At 39.2% G+C, this 16,657-nt stretch overlaps 1 protein-coding gene and 1 long non-coding RNA gene across 3 annotated transcripts in view; one reads left to right on the top strand and one right to left on the bottom strand.

Annotated features, from left to right (window-relative positions):
- LOC135304723 (uncharacterized) overlaps positions 1 to 16,657 on the bottom strand; it is a 119,037-nt gene that overhangs the window by 60,871 nt on the left and 41,509 nt on the right. The gene's annotated exons all lie outside the window — the stretch shown is intronic.
- Positions 11,546 to 15,143, top strand: RGS1 (regulator of G protein signaling 1). Its single transcript, XM_064426360.1, has 5 exons — positions 11,546 to 11,781; positions 12,154 to 12,237; positions 12,878 to 12,939; positions 13,494 to 13,657; positions 14,313 to 15,143. The coding sequence occupies exons 1-5, from the start codon at positions 11,678 to 11,680 to the stop codon at positions 14,496 to 14,498; spliced, it is 600 nt and encodes a 199-aa protein (XP_064282430.1). The 5' UTR covers positions 11,546 to 11,677; the 3' UTR covers positions 14,499 to 15,143.

Here is a 16,657-nt window from a genome sequence, read left to right as displayed (position 1 = left end):
TTCTGCACAAGAGGAGTGCCTTAAAGCTCTGGCATGAATTCTGGAACAAACAGCTTTCTGCAGGCTGGGGTTTCTGCACCACTCCTGGAGTCAGGGCATGGGAATGAGATCCCACTGCCCTGCTCAGGAGACTGAGGAGTTTAAAACTGAGAGGTTTTTTATATATTCTAAAACCTCACTTCACACATCCTTGGAAAGTTTTGCATTTGGGACAGCACTGAGCTTTCATTGCTATTTTCACAGAACATGAAGCTTCAAGCTGAACTCTACTATCAAATTTAGGGAGAAAAATCAATGTGAGAGCTTTTTTTCATTACTGCCCTGTGAAAGTAGAGGGCTGGGAGTCATTCCACAGCACAGTAGCAGATTGTATGGGAAAAGTGCCCTCTCAGTCTTTCAATCCTTTGCTTTTTTTCTTTTTCATCATCTCCATTGTTTCAGTCCCTCTCAGCCCTACCTCCCCCACTGCCTTTCTGACCACTGTCATCATCTTGACATTTAGATGCCAGAGAGAGAGGCTGATCTGAATAGTTTCAGGCACTGAAGAGATGTTTCATAGAAAGAAGAGAATGAAAAGCAAAAGTTGATGGTCTAAGGGGACAAGAATCCAGATAAACTACAAGTCCAAGGAGATACATAAAAACATAGAGGTTTTAGGCAATTATGCTTCAGCCCTCACTTTTTTCCTTGAAAATGCAAGCATCATATACAGTACTGGGAAATCAGGCAAGAAATCCCTACTTCTTTGTGAGTCCAAGGCATAGCACAAGTTAAGCAAAAAGGAAACACGTGTCAGTACGAGCCACTGAAAGCAAGAAATCAAAATTCACAGAAATTACATTTGCAGAAATAGCAGAATGGTCTGAAAACATGTTTGGTCTAGACCTGAGCCTGTCAACAGGCAGGTCAGGTACAGCATCCTCATTCCATCGTAAAGCATAAGCTTCATAAAATACGTAATCCATGTGTTGTAGTGCTCTGAGGCCTTGGGCCAGTTTTAGGCTCTTGGGTTCAGGGATCATAACTTTCCAGTTGTTTTGCTCTGTGACTGGAAACCACATGGAGCCTTGGGCTATGCAGTTCCGCAGTTCCCTAATATTTGGAATGCTCCATAGCAACCCACAGAGAGACTAAACCAGATGACAAGTGAAAGTGGTCCTGGTTATTCAATGAATGTAAGAGGAGTCAAAAAGAGGTTGGCTTATAAAATACAAATCTTACTATAATAGCAGACAAAGCAAGTTATAAAAAGAGAACAATATGCAAACAGTATTCTGAGTTTCAAATGACGCAAGTTAGTGTTGTCAGGTCTCTCTTTTATTAGGACCTGACTTTACAGGGTTATTTGCATAAGCCATAAGAACACAGAAATGATGTTTTAAATGCTCATCAAGGTTCATTATAGCTTTCTGTTTAGTGTATTCTGCTCATACTCTCGTAGAGGGCCAAAGTTAGAGCGGCCCCGTGTCATTTATACATTTCACCCCTGCCCAGTAGTCATAAAACAGCCTTATTTTGTCATTTTCCAAGCAGCAATATTTGTTTATGTGAGGGGGAAGCTGCCACACGCAAGATTCTAAGCAAAATGTAACCAAACAAAAACATTACCATAGGAAAATTTTTCCCATTGGAAATAAGCTAATAATTCATAACTGATTATTACATGAGAAATAAGTGGCAGGGCATGCCAATTCACTAGAAGAACACAAACAAAGAAGGCAAAGCCCATTTTGTATGGATAGAAGAAATATAAAAGTCATAATTAATTTTCCTCTATTTATCTGTGTCCTAGGGCAAGTGCAGTATTATTCAGCTCAGAATGGAGCTTTCTTATTTCTTACCATTGTCTTTACTTATTTTGGTCATAGATCCCAACCTGTATATTAAAAAAAGTCTAGAACACATCTTTCCCACACAAAGTTCAACGGAACAAAAAAACACCACAATGTAAATTTGAGTTTCCTCTGTTTGAATAACAGCAGCAAGAGGAAAGAAGTAACAACTAGAAAGAGCTTCCAAGCTGAGGGAAGTGTCTCTTACCATCACAGTTAAGGAGGAAATTTGGCAGTAATCAGTCCAGCTCCCTGACTTTAATTCAAACTGCATCATTACCCAACTTGATTTTTCATTACAAGTAAATAGCAGTTTAAAAAAATCCCAAGCAAACACAGCGAGCATTAGGACTCCAAAAGCATTAACACGCATGTGAAAATGAGAACGTGACACCAGAAGACCTAAGTTACCTTCCCTTTCCTTCACTTGCTGTGGCTATTTCTACATTATGTAAGTTCATGGTAAACTGAAGGGTGCAATCAAACTCCAAACAATTCCAAGAAAATTACACCTGTGTTTCTACACAGAACAATAATAATTTTATTGTGTTTTATTTTCTAACACCAACAGGTTTTGGTCTTCTGTCTGTCACTGAACACAAGGTGCTCCAATGCAGGGCTTGAGTGTAAAACATGACATGGTTTAAATGAAAACCAAGAATAAACTGTGTTTGAGAGGAAACTTTGTGACTTGGATGTTACAAAGTGGCTTTTAATATTGATAAAACACATGTAAATATCTACAGATACTTCCTAACAGGTATTTATTCATCAGATCTGGTGCAAGAGTTCTGGAGTTATATATCACATGTGGAAAGAGAAAAACCAATATTACGTTTAAAGGGGTAGTGAAGATAATGTTAAGTTCTATATAAATGTATCAATCTCCACACATGTTTTTACAAGTATCTACATTCTTAAAAAAAGAAAAGCATTTTTAGAAGTCTTTTTTTTTTTTTTTTGCTTCCTCTCAGCACTTGCCTGTGCAGTGCCAGCCAGCAGAACAGGTATCTCTCTAAAGGTTTGTTAGCCTGTGGTTTCCAGGCCCCACAGCTTGAGGTTAGAACACGTACATCAGTGTCTGATGACTCTTTCAGAGTAACTCAGAACTATTATTGTCATGAAACTCAGTGGGTTCTGTTTCCTGCTGCTCATATGAAACCTTCCCTCCCAATTTGATTATCTTGCTTTGAACACTGAATTTTTTTGTGTTAGTCTTCAAATTCATTTCAAAATTAAAGGGAAGTGGTCGCATCTATCAAAGCTTACCTGGTTTACTGACATGTATACATGAATACAGTTGGCGGGGAATTCCAAACCAGGCAGCCCACACTGCAGGAATGGCAGTTTTAATTGTCTGTGAAGGTCAGAGAAACAAGGCTGAAATAAGGAGTTTTCACCACAGGTGAGGAACTGGTGGAACATGGGAGTTTGGTTTTTCAGAATGACACATATTAGGAAAATCCATTCTGAGTATATGACAAGTACTCTTGTCAGCCAAGGTCTGTGGGCTTCCAGATAGATATTTAACAAGGAACTGAGCAGTAGTTCTAAATTACAAGGGCCCATGTCCTGCAATTTAGATGTAAATTAGAGCAGAGTAAAACCCTGCCAGGAGAAGGTGTGTGAAGGATCAGGCTGTTCTCAATAAAACTCAGACACTAAAGGCTTTTAATAGTTAAGCATTCACTCATTCTTGAACACAGGTGTCAAGCACAGGCACTAGTGACATGGGTAAATACATTCAGGAACATTTGTCTTGCCACATGTTTGTTTGACAAACACAAACAAACATTTGTTTCTTACTAATAACTGTCTTTAACTAAATGGTGTATGATCCAGGAGGAGTTCTGTTTTCAAAGAGCTACAGTAGACTTGCATTTTAATAACAATCCTTTGTCCCCATTCTTCCCAGGAACTGTAAGCTAGCTGCTGCAATGTCCCCAAATGCATGGAGGTGCCAGCAGCTCACCAGTCCAGCGCAGGCATTGCATAAAATCCTAAAGTGGTTTGGAGTGGAAGGGGCCTTGAAAGGCCACCTGGTCCAGCTCAACTGGACCAGGTACCTCAGAGCTCTGCCCAGCCTGAGCTTGAGCACTTGCAGATGTCCCAGTGTTTCAGGGAGTGTCAGGTGCAAGTCATGTGTGGAAGGGAGGGAGGTTCACCAGTAGGATGGATGGGGTCTGTCCCTGTGACATAGCAGAAAACTGCAAATACAATAAATGTAAGGAAATTCAAGTCTTTCTGTTGCAAACATTCCAGTTCCATAGAACTGAAATTAAGCAGGTGAGATTCAAAGTAAATGACAGGAAATACAGCTAAACTCTCTTCCTTTTGTGGTTCCTCACAAGAAGAGCTAGTTCTCAGAGATCATAATGGAAAACATGTAGCTTTTAAATCTTTATAGGTTTAAATTGAGACCTCATACCTATCCTCAGTTTTCCCATTTCTTGAAGCAACTTTCTGATATTTCACCTATATACCCAGCAAGTATTTTCAGAGGGAGAGAGAAGAAATGGTGATTTGAATGTTACACTTCCAGTGTGCAGTTCTCATCCAAAAAAGTCAAGCTGGAAACCTGCATTAAATTCTACAATTACCATTCTTTCCCAAGTAGTTCTCTTCTAACTGAATTATACTTCTATATTGTAGCCATTATTCACTAGTTATACATAGAATCTCAGGATAAATCATGTTGGGAACAAAATGAAGAGGTATCTAGTCCAACCCACCCCTGCTTTAAGCAGGATCTGCTATGAGCTTAGATCATATTGCTCACAGCTTTAACCAGTCTGGTCTGGAAAATCTTCAAGCATGGAGACAGCCCAGCACTGCAGGCTGCCTGCTCCACTGCCCTGAAGGGGAAGATGATTTTCTGTATATTCATGATCTGGACAATGCTTCTAATTCCCTTCTATTTAGCATATCCATTCTTACACTCCCTGTATGCTGTTGGGTGTTTTGGTTGGTGTTTGAATAAGATTTTTTTTGTTCGGCGTGTTTTTTGTTTTGGGGGCTTTTGGTGTTGTTGTTGGGTGGAGTATTTTTGTTGTGTGGGGTTTTTTTGTACTTTTTTTTGTTTGTCTGTTTGCTTGAGGGTTTTGTTTTTTGGGTTTTTTTGTTGTTGTTTGGTTTTTGGTTTTTTGTTTTTATTTTTACATCTGAGACCATCATGAGTTCCTTACTCAGCCAAGATTGTCTCCTGATACATCTGCTTGTTCTCCTGAGTGTCAGGACAGATCCTCCTTGTGTCTTGAATGGTTTCCAGTAAAAAGGCAATCTTTGTATGAATGCAGCCTTGTGATGGTATTTTTTTTGTTAGAGAGGGCCATATCTGGGCTGGCACTGAAGTGAAAATTCAACCAGGAAATTCATAACACCAAGTATGAAACAGACACTTAAAAGTGCAATTCTTCAGAGAATTCTTTATCAGCATAACTCCACTAAAAGCTTCAAGTAATATTTTACTATTTAAAAGTTCTTAAAAACATTTTTAAAATTGATACCTTGAGTTTCAGCTTGCTGTGTTCAATCAAATTGTTTGTTACTATAACACTGAATGACACAGAATTTTACCATCTCACAGAGAAAAAGCATCTGATTTTCCTCCATTAAGACTCAGATGAAACTGAAACTATCAAGCTTTGAAAGCTAAGCTTGTATTTTGCTCACATATCACATTTCCATGCTGACAGTGGAAACTCAGCAAACTGCTTCACACCCCAGTGCCACAGGCCCTGCTCTCAGGCTGTTTTGCTTAATAACAGATGAGAAACAAGTGCTGGTTCAGTGCAGTGTGGGACTCATGAAAACATGAGGAGAAAATGAGAAACGTGTGCGTTTCCCAGATGATGAGCGACGAACGCTTCCTGCCCTACTCAACAGCAGATACAGGAAGCATTGCCCTCGGCACCCAGAAGTCACTGTACTGCAGATTTTTCTCTTTTTTTTTTCTTTCTTCACCCAGGTGTTAGCCAGTATGGCTGAGAACCAAAAATCCCCTGATTTCACAGAAATTCAACAGTTAATTTATTTCAGATAGAAAACCCCAGAAAGAAAATGATCAGGTTTCTGATAAACTGTGTAAGCTTGCTACAGTCTAATTAAGAAATGGTCATAAAAAAGAGGGAATTACTGGATATGCATGTCAGTGAAATGTGCTTTAGTATGGTGAGGAAATACACATCTAACTCCTTGCACTGACTGTCATATAAACACAGCAACACAACCCTTAATGCCAACAATATTTATCACAAAATATTGATAATATTTTTCTGTAAAGTCCATTCATGAAAGTTTGCAAAGATGCCATAGAGAAAATAATAACCACAAGGACAATTTTGTTCAACAAAGTTTCAAATCAAAGCCTTTCAGTAGGTAATTGTGACAACAGTCATGTGAAGCAGTCAGAGAGGTCAGGGACACAACTAAAGTTACAAATGCTGAGAACACAGCACCCATGGAGACATTTAGAGGTTGAGACAGACAATGCAAAGACCCGTTGTCATCTCCTTACAGGGCCAGTAGGCCTACAAGAACAGATGGAGGGACTGGACTGTATTTTAATCCCCATGTGATTCATAAAAAAGCCAGGGAAAACACAACTGTGTGCTCTCCACAGTGACTTGGCTCCTGCCAGGTTTCTTCTTCACTGTCTCGGTACAGAAAAAAAAGCCAACACTCCACAAGGTTCTCTCAGAAGCTAGGGGAAACCCTACAAAAAGAAGTCCCCTAAAAACATTCTGCAGATACTTCAGAGACAGACGGGGTAATTTTGAGCTGAACTGGAATTTTGCAGGAACATTCCTGCATTGCCATTATATAGTGAGGAACTGAAGGAGCTAAAAACAGATTTCAGGAAAGCTCTGGTCCCTTGTCCTTCAGAGTCAGGTCTCTCATAGATCCAATGCCACAAGACTCTCTCAAGTGGTGGATCATTAATCAAAGTTTAGCTTGTGGTATTCCTTAATGCAGGTTAGCATTAGGGTCCACTTATTTTTCAAATCCAGAACTACTTCTGTATTTTGAGGAGCTGGATACCATTCAGCCCCACTCATGCCTTATTGGCTGCAAGATTAGAACTCACTGAATTAATCAGGAACAAAAGCTAACATGGGGAACCTCTTAACTTCAAAAAAACCCCAAACAAACAGCCTTCAAAAAGACCCAATTCTCAATCAAATCAGTCCAACATCAAAAATGAGTCCACTAAAAACAGCAGCAAGATTTTGATCTTGGTGGCTTCAGGATTTCTTTCCAGAAAACTTCTGCTTGTAGCAGAAATTAATTCTAAAAATAATTCATGATGGCTACCATTACTCTGTTATGGACTGATTACATAATGTGAGAGAAAATGTTAACATTTCAAAATAATATCATTGCAGCTCAAAAGCACCCACCACCCTTTTGTTTTCTAATGCAGACTATTTCCTCTCCCACAGAAAGTAGTTTCTATTTCCCTTAAGTGCTAGAGAGATGGATTATCAGTAGTTGATTTCTTTAGGTCACATAAGAGACAGACGCATTTCAGAGAAATCACTTGTTTTCACAGCTAAGCTAACGCTCAGCTATGTGACGGGCAAGGGGAGTTCTGCAGTGGGGCAGCACTGCCTGACTGGGCACTCGAGCTCAGCACAGATGTGGTCATATTAACTCCAAGGAAGTTTATGCTCAACAACAAGAGTGCAGCAAAACTGAAAATTGGCCACCCATGGAAGACAACTTGCCTAAGCCAAAACAGAACACTCAGAAACAAAGTGGGGCTGAAGTGGAGAATGAGTGAGGGTAAGGCCAGACAAGAGTGACCAAAAAGAAACAGAAAAGAAGAAGTCAGAAGCAGAAGCTAGAAATAATTTTGACCAGCAAATGGGACTTGGAGTTTATGGAACTTTTTGTCCTCTTTGCTTTAACCGAACCTGCCCAGTGTTGTAACCTTGGAAATTTTCTCAGAATTCTTTCACTTGAACTCTACCAAGTGGTCTCCAGAAAGAATAGAAAATGATGCATGGAAAGAGGCTGAATATTAGCAAATATTTTTAAGCATCTTCTGAGCACATAAAATTGGAGTAATTACTCATCACAAACCTAGAAGAAATCTGGAAAAGAGTAGACACCAGCTGGTGACAGCCAGTTATGGTGCTGTTCCTGGAAGAAGTTTTCCTCTGTCCTTTTACTGCACAGAATCAACTAAGACAATGCCAACCTTAAGACAAAGAAGGTTTTGTATCAAATAATGGGATTATTCTGATAAACCCTAAAACTGTAAGGCTTAAAATATTTTTGCAATTTCCTGTAATAATAGGAAAAGAGAAGAGTTTTTAAGTGAGGAAGTATTTCAAGCAGCAATTGGCTATCATGCATGAAATAGAGAAAAGTATATTTGCAGATTAAGTTTGTGGGAGATGAAAAAGGCAGGTCTGTTACCAAGCATCCCAGGATAAAACTGAAAGAAATCCAGAAAATTAGGAGTGAAGAAGTTATGTGAAGAGCTTTCTGCTGTGTCAGAACATGACTATTCCTTATGGTATCATGTTAAATCCCACCAGACATTTTTGTCTACAGGAAAGAAGGATAGTGACCCAATATTCAATATAGATGAATGCATATGGGTTTGAAGCATCGTATTTTTAAAGTTTAAAGTTCAAATAAGCATCACTTTCATCACTAGAAATGTAAAGGCTGAGTATTCAGGACAATAGAATCATGAAAACTGTAGGGAGTCAACATCTAATCCACCTGTGGGACCTAGTCCAACTCTTTCATAAAGCAGAACCGCTTACAATAACCGAAGTCAGAGTTAGCAAAGAATTTTTCACTTAGGAAACTCCATGCAGGTCTCTTCCTGGCTTTTCTGTGGTCTGTAGAAGTAGAATGTTGCTCCAGCAGTTAAAAAAATATTCTTGCCAGCCCTATGAATCTTACAGTTCCTCTTTTCCCTCTCACTTCAGTTGTACACGTACCTAAGTCTTGTACACAGTTTTTCCCATTGTTGAGATTGGGAAATTTGCACTGGGCTTTACAAGTAAAACCTTAAAGATGAGTAGGCTTGCATAGAAAGAGTGAACCAGAGTCAGTGAAATATTCCATTGAGAAAAAAAAGGATGCCAGAAGATCAAAGTTACTCAGAGGAAGAAAGGATTTGTCCACAATATAGGAAAAAAGTGACTGATAATCATATGATTATATCAGACTGATATGTCTGATAATGGATGCAGAGTTTGAGCAGCATTTACTGGAAGACAGGAGGATATTGGGGCTTTACATTGTCTTTACACTTTCTAGGACCCTAATCTAGGACTCTATGCGCCAAATGTTCATCCTTTCTCCAAAGCAGACAAAACTCCAAGTCTTCTTTCTACATTTGTACATTTCTACATGTACCCTCTTGCATGAATTATTACACAAGTTTACAAATAGATCTGGATTAGGGTGAACCAGGCATGCAGCACTAATTGTTTTTTTTTTTAAACAAATTTGACCAGGGATAATGAGCCCAAGTAGCAATGAAGAGATTGGGGTTTAGTGATGTGGAATATTGGAAAGGTCTCCCCAGTGTGTTAAGAGCACTATGAATTTGGGATATGAGAACAGCAGAACATAAGGACATCAGCTAATTCCAGGTTGTCTGCTTGGCAGGCACAACTTCCTCATAGTATTCAACCTATTCCTACTTCACTTTTGACTGCATTTGAGTCCAGTAGCATCAAGACTGCAAAGCAAATCTTACCACCTCCCCTGGGGTCCAGTGGTATGGTATCTCTGCAAGCAACAAGTCACCTAAGAGTTATCCCATACTACCACTGGCCTCCTCCACCAAATAAAGTACCTGGAAAGCAATTCAAGTATTGTATGACCCAGAAAGCAATTCAAATGCTGTGGAAGAGCAGCATTACCCTGATGTAAATGACAAGGATGCTGTTTTTTCTTTATTAGACAATATTTATTGGAAGAAGGTGAAGTGCAATGAGACTCAGTAGAATGAGAATTCGTTTCGACAGCAAGGTCTGACTCAACACCAGTTGCGTGCATTGATATGTTTAGCAAATCCCAAAGTTAAAGACAGTAATTTAATTTTAAATGGAGAAAAGACATTCCTCATCTTGTAAATGAACTGTCAACAGCCCGTCATTGATAACAGGTACAAAAAAGCAAGTCATCCTGTACCCTCACTCTCAGAGAAATTCACTGGTGGATTACTTATAATTACCAGCTGCTGTAAGTTCATGACATTGCCCTACTTTTAGCCGGAGGCTACAGAGCTCTGGGAGATCAGATGGGAAATTATTTTCCCTGATGTTTTTTACCCTTTAGTTGCCCTCCTCTAAGAATGGTTTGGATGCATCATCCCTCTGACCTTGCCAGCAATGGAACCTCCCACTGAGGACAGCTCCTAACTGAGGGAGCGGGATGAGACGCTGAGGGGAGCAGAACGTCAAAACGAGCAGGTTAGATATGAAAACAAATCCAGCACTGATAACATCTCTTCCTTCCTTTCTTTTGCGCCCTGTTCAGAGGGGTAAGAGCAGTCAGTAAACACCTCTGCCCCTGCACAAAGGGCAGTGTTTGCCTGGTAGCCTGGAGATAAATATTTCCTGCAGACACATTTGTGTCACTGCCAGCACTCAGTGGACCGGCAGCCCACTGTGGTTAAAACCAGCCCCAGGCTGACTGTCTGTCCTCACACATCTGTCTGCAGGTGGCTCTCAGGCTCCCAGCTGGGGATGTGTCAGCAGTTATCACCGTCATATGCAGCCCTGCATGAATCTTTCACAAGCTATTCATAAGTAATCACGCTATTTAGTAAAAAAAAAAACAAAACAAAAAAAAAAAAAAACCCAAAAGCTCAACAATTTTGAAACATCACATTCAAAAAGAACTCAAGCAAACTAGCAGAAATTGGGATGCTCAGGGGCCAGATTAAGTATTTCAACATCTAAATCACCATCCTGGACAGATAAGAGAGTTACGCTTAATTCTTTATCTTGCTTTATATCCATGGCTGCTTTTATGCAGTGGAGCTTAAGTATGTACAAACAACTCACACCTCCCTCAAACAGCTTGTAATTTTCACACTGTTTACAACAACAGCTCTAGCCTAATTAATATGTATACATGCCAAGTCACTAAAAATTAGGGAGGTATTCCTGAAATATGGCATTGTGCTTCCTAACAACCTGACTTGCAAATATTTAACCAAGTTAATATTTTCACACAGCTTGTCCAAACAAACCTGTCTAAGGTAATGCTCTAGTCTGAAGAGCAACAGGGGACTTGCAAATAGTTTGCTGCATATAGAACTTTATTACTGGGGTATGTTAAAGTACCTTCCCCTTGTCTTCAGCTGAGCCCACCTAACCAACTGACAAGAATGAAATTGCAGGACACAGACATGCAACAAGTGAATTTTGTCAAGAAAAAACCTGCAGTATTTGCTGCTGTATTGATCAAACAAAAAAATACTTCTGACTTGCAAGCACCCATCAGAAAGAGACAAGAATTCAAAGTTCTAAAGAGTTTTGTTGGTATGGTGGTGGTTTTTTTTTTTTTTTTTTTTTTTTTAACAGACATACAGAGTGACACATAACAACCCCAAAGCAATTCAGCCCCATCTGGTATAACCTCAACCACGAGACACTGCTGTTTTCTTTCTTGAAAAAGACTCACGTCACTGAACACTGAAAGGGGAACTTCCAGAGTTTGTGATGAAGATGTATGATAAACAGCTCTGCTCACACCAGCTCGCAGGGCTGCCTGCGTCAATAAAAGGCGGCAGCAGAGGCAGGGAGCTGTCACTCGCGGCTGGAGGATGATCATGGCCAGGGGCGCTTCACTTTAAGCCAAGGAAAATGCCTGGATTCTTTTTCTCCCACAACAACATGACTGAATTAAATGGGAAAGAAGATTGCAAGCTTGCAAAAGGCAAAGTCCATAAAAAGAAGCAAAAGGCTTTGTAAGTATATACAGCTTAGTATAAAACTTAATGTATTAGAAGTGAAAATAACACTCTACCAATCTTGGAGATTAAGAATTAGTGCTGCGGTTCAGGCTAAATGCACAAAACATGTTCAAAGCCCAGGACTGCAACATCATTTAAAAAACCTTGAGCTGAGGCATATCAATGAATTGATTACTTTAAATAATCCAAAACAGAATTTGGATACAGGGGGGCCCTCAGACTTTTTTAAAAAATTACTTGGATATGCAACTTCCCAGACTTCAGTCATAGAATGGGGCTGTCTCTGAAAGTTTGAAGAAAATTTAAAAAGAAGTTAAGTGCTACTGCAATTCTAATGGATTAAAAAATGTCTGTTCTTTGTTTCAGTGGTGCAGATTTCAAAAGTTATTTGAAGTGCATGGTGCCACATATTGAATCTGGGATCAAGACTTCCAGCTCTAGAAATGTCATGTAAGTACAGAAACCCTCCAAGTCATAAAATACAATCATAGCTAGATTACTGTATAGTAAATTACTTAATTTCTAAACTACTTCTAGAACAACAAATATTGTAAAATCATGTAGAATTTCCAAAATACGAGAGAGGTGAACATTAGTAATTAGAAGCTACTCATGGAGTTACGGATTTTCAATTAGTGATTTGATATGTTTGCATCAAACAGTGAGGGAGAAGACACTTCTCTTAAATCCATTTTTATCAGAGGGACATTGTAACTGTTCTCTCAAGTTTTACAAGAAAAAATGCTTCTCACTTAAATGAGGAGTAGGGTATTACCATTCTTATTACAAAAACATGGAAACAGAAGTACAGGTACAAAATAATTTTATTATAGTTACAGTAAAAGACTATTTTCCTGGGAATGGAATTCAAGATAACATCATAGTTCCCTATTTTTTCCATCTCTGATTATTTTTCTTGATGTGGGCTGTCTCCAGGATCTCAGATTATAACAAAGCTGTCAATTTAGTAAAATACCTGGCATATATTCCTGGAATATAATGATAAATTATAAACTTTGTCTCCTTCAGACATGCAAACAAAACCCCATAGTTTCTTCCCTAAAGCCTTTTCTTTTTCTTGTCACCTTAGGCTTTCTGCAGAGGAAGTCATTCAGTGGTCACAATCTTTGGAAAAGCTCTTGGCCAGCCAAAGTAAGTCTGTTACCTCAATATGACTTAGTTCTTACTCTGAGAACAAAGTTTTATCTAATCTCACCAAACAGGCAAAGCTGTAGAATTGTATACAGTCAGACAATGGGCAGGTACACTTCAGTTTTTTGCAGCTCTAGTGTAACTTGGACACTGCTACAGCTTGGCTTCCAAACTGGGTTTTGAGGTCTTTTTCCATTTTCAGTATAGCTATTAACCCCCAAATAGCTCATTTTAAACAGTCTTCAATCCTTGGATTATCAGTTTAATCTGGAATTTTCTCTACACTTATACCCCAAGACAATCCATTTAGGAAGGAATAGAATCCATTGTTATAGGATGAGGACCCAGAGTCTAGATCTAAAAACACTGAACATAATTTGGAAGACTCCCATCAGCCTTAATATTAGAATATCTGTAGCACATTGAAGAGGGGAAGAAGAGTGTATTTTGGCAAGATTTTACATCAGATTTCAATACAAATCCTGCTATTTATTTTCTCCTCCCTGGTCACAAGCATCATACCGTAAAAGATTAATTATTTGTGTTGGCTTTAGGTGGTCAAGGTGTCTTTCGGGAGTTCCTGAAGTCAGAGTTCAGTGAGGAAAACATTGAGTTCTGGCTGGCTTGTGAGGATTACAAGAAAACCAAGTCTGATCACTTACATGACAAAGCAGAGAGGATTTACGAGGAGTTTGTTCAGTCAGATGCCATCAAGCAGGTACGTATAAAGCCAGCCTGTGCAGAGTTAGAAGGGAGAATATGGCTCCACTGAGATGCTCACACACTCACTCAGTGGCGTAAGAAGACACAGACTCACTTTCAGGTCCCTTCTTGAATCACAGCTACCTGCAGAGTAACATTATGAAATCTCAGAAACAGTCACAGGCAGCAGGCCAGTGCTGGGAGAGCCCCCGGCAGAGCTCAGCAGGACTCAGCACATGAAGCTCTTCTTTGAGCCAGCCCAGTTTGAATTGCTGATAGTCTTTGAAGAATCTTTGTGTTTGTGAGTGGAAGCACCACAGAACATTTCTTGTCTTTTAAAATATGCTGACCTTCTGGAAAAGTTAAAGTTCTGTATATTGATCATATCTAAACTGGAGACATTCAACACAGGATTTCTTTTAGTAACTGGAGGTTGTTCCTCAAATTTGAGCTATATTAATTCTGACTCCAGAACAAACTACATTTCTATAGTGAACAACAAATTTTGTGCCTAACTGGGATACAGGTATTTGATTTCCCCGAACTTACAGTTCTGACACTGAGCTGTCAGAGTTCTAAGGCTGCAAATGCATGTATTGACAAAGAAATATACAAAAGAGACTACATTCAAAGTTAAGTTTTAAACCGCATTTATTTTTTTTATATTCCAGATCAATATTGACTATCAGATGAGGGAAGCAACAGCCAAAAAGGCTCAAGACCCAACTCACACAAGTTTTGATGAAGCCCAGAAAACAGTGTACATCCTTATGGAAAGAGATTCATATCCAAGATTTTTAAAATCCAAATCCTACCTGAACCTTTTGAACCAGCTGCAAACCAACACTTCAAAATAAAGTGTCTGAGGCGTGAAGAGCCAAGGAGACTCTATCAAATATCCTGTGAAGAGATCCTCCACAGTGGTTGGATCTTGCCAAGGAAAATCCCTGTCTTGGGAGGAGGGGTATGAGAGAGATACAAACAGCTTCACAGGAAACAGGATGCAGGATAAAAGCTGGTGATGCTGTCATAAGGGTGAGAGCAGCACAGGGAGAAAACGCCTTCTTCCCGCACGCCACGGAGTCAAGGCAGGACATGGAAACCAAGGCTTGATCTGCACTATGAACACTGAACCATGTCTTAGATCCCAGAGTACTGCTGATTGTTAGGAAGCGCAAGACTTATGAGCTGAGCATTGGGAAAAGATTATCAAGTGCAGAAGAAGAACGAGGATGACTGACAATTTTTGGCATAACAAGAAAATGCCAAGACAATGACATCTCTTTTAAAAATATGTGAAGTGTTAATAGGTGTGAGTTCCACAATGCTGTTGTGCTATGTAAATATATTCTAAATTGGTATGTCTTAAAATCTCTATGGTTTAAATTATGTAAGATTTGTATAAGCTGTATTTTTATTAAGTTGATATTCAACAGACAGGTATGTAGCATCTTTGCTGTTTAATTTATTGAAAAATAATAAGTAACTTGTCATTAAAATACGGTTAAAAATAAAGATTTATAGTGGTTTTACATCTTATTTGAAGTGATTTTTCCATTTTGATTACTGAAATATTGAAACACGCAATTCTTTCAGTCTCACTGTGCTACTATTTCTCATCTCTATATTCAAATACTAATTTTACCTTCACCACTTCTCCTTCTTTTTGCCCATTTTCTACAATCATAATCTGAGATATCTGCAGCAGGTGATACTGACTTACACAAACCCGTCCTCACAACCCCCAAAAAAGAAAAGTTGTGATTATGGTTGAAATATGTACCTAAGAACAAGAGCACTCCCAAAACTCCAGTGTTGGGGACCTTGTGACATTACAGCTTGTAATGAAAATAAGTCAAAGAATGCCTTGGTTTTATGAGTTCCCATCATGAGACACTGGTATCACATGGTTGGCAACACAAGATTTTATCTCACCCATGCAAATTCCGCATTTTTCCAGAATAACATGAGCTTTGTGAGCTCCACTCTGTTCTGTACCAAAGGGAGAAGCTATAAATTCAGAGACGTCACCTCTTGGCCAGAACAGACCATATTCTTATTGCCAACCCTTGGGGACTTTGGACCTCCAAGGGAGAATCAAAATCTGTGTCATATGCAAAACAGCTAGAAGGAACATAGAAAAGTGCCAACCTCCACCATCACCTACTGTAATAGCTGGAAGCCATTGGAAATGCCATCTTCCTTTCTAAGCTAATAAATGCAGAAGAAAAGACCCCAGTCTTGCAGTATCATTTTTAAATTACAGGCTCCTGAGAGTCTGACTGCAAAACTTGGATGCTCCTGTATTAACTAAACCAGTCTCCAGTTGCCACTCTTACACGAATTAATTTTTCAGGATCACTAGGAATAAATCTAATTGCTGTGAAGTAGGAATAACAACAAGGCCTCCCACACAAGGTACATCACCATGTTTGCTCTAACACAGTTTATATGGACCAAATGTCTCTGTTTGCAGAACTTCAAGCTCACAGAAGATAAAAGAGAACTCTGAAGTATCAGCTACCCTCTAAACAGACACTGCATTCAAATAACATTATTCTTTTGACTGTAAATCCCTCAAATTATTATGGCCCCGATCTTCCACTGCTCCCCACTGTTTCACAGTTTTGCTATGATTTAGCCAAACATACCTATATGAAATTTCTGACTAAAATCATATTTAATAGCATGGATAGGTAGGATTTTTATTTATTTTTGAATGGCTTGTTGCTAGGAGAGGAGACTGTCATAGCAATTGCACCAACCTGTATTACACAGTTAGAGTAGAACAGAGTTTCTGAGAAGGGAAGAACAGACTTTTGACTTTCTTCCACAAGCATCTATCCCTACTTCATAATTTGGTAGAGTGAAAGAGCAGAAAGGTATTTTTCTTCTTCAAAAGAAAGTATTTCACTCTTCACAACCCAACAACCTCAGCTATTTTCAAGTCTCTCACCTTATCAGCAATACAAACCTAACAGCAACAGCAAAGGTCAATTGCTCAGATTGTTAACTC

Source organism: Passer domesticus, chromosome 7, assembly GCF_036417665.1.
Source record: "Passer domesticus isolate bPasDom1 chromosome 7, bPasDom1.hap1, whole genome shotgun sequence".
Taxonomy (NCBI): Eukaryota; Metazoa; Chordata; class Aves; order Passeriformes; family Passeridae; genus Passer; species Passer domesticus.
The sequence above is the reverse complement of the archived record's forward strand: the minus strand, read 5'-3'. Positions and strand labels throughout refer to the sequence as shown.

Bases quoted from the DNA above. Each gene is read 5' to 3' on its own strand.
- RGS1 (XM_064426360.1), top strand. From the start codon at position 11,678: ATGCCTGGATTCTTTTTCTCCCACAACAACATGACTGAATTAAATGGG. The intron at 12,238-12,877 runs GTAAGTACAGAA...TTGTCACCTTAG, and splicing joins TCCAGCTCTAGAAATGTCAT to GCTTTCTGCAGAGGAAGTCA. The intron at 12,940-13,493 runs GTAAGTCTGTTA...TGTTGGCTTTAG, and splicing joins AAAGCTCTTGGCCAGCCAAA to GTGGTCAAGGTGTCTTTCGG.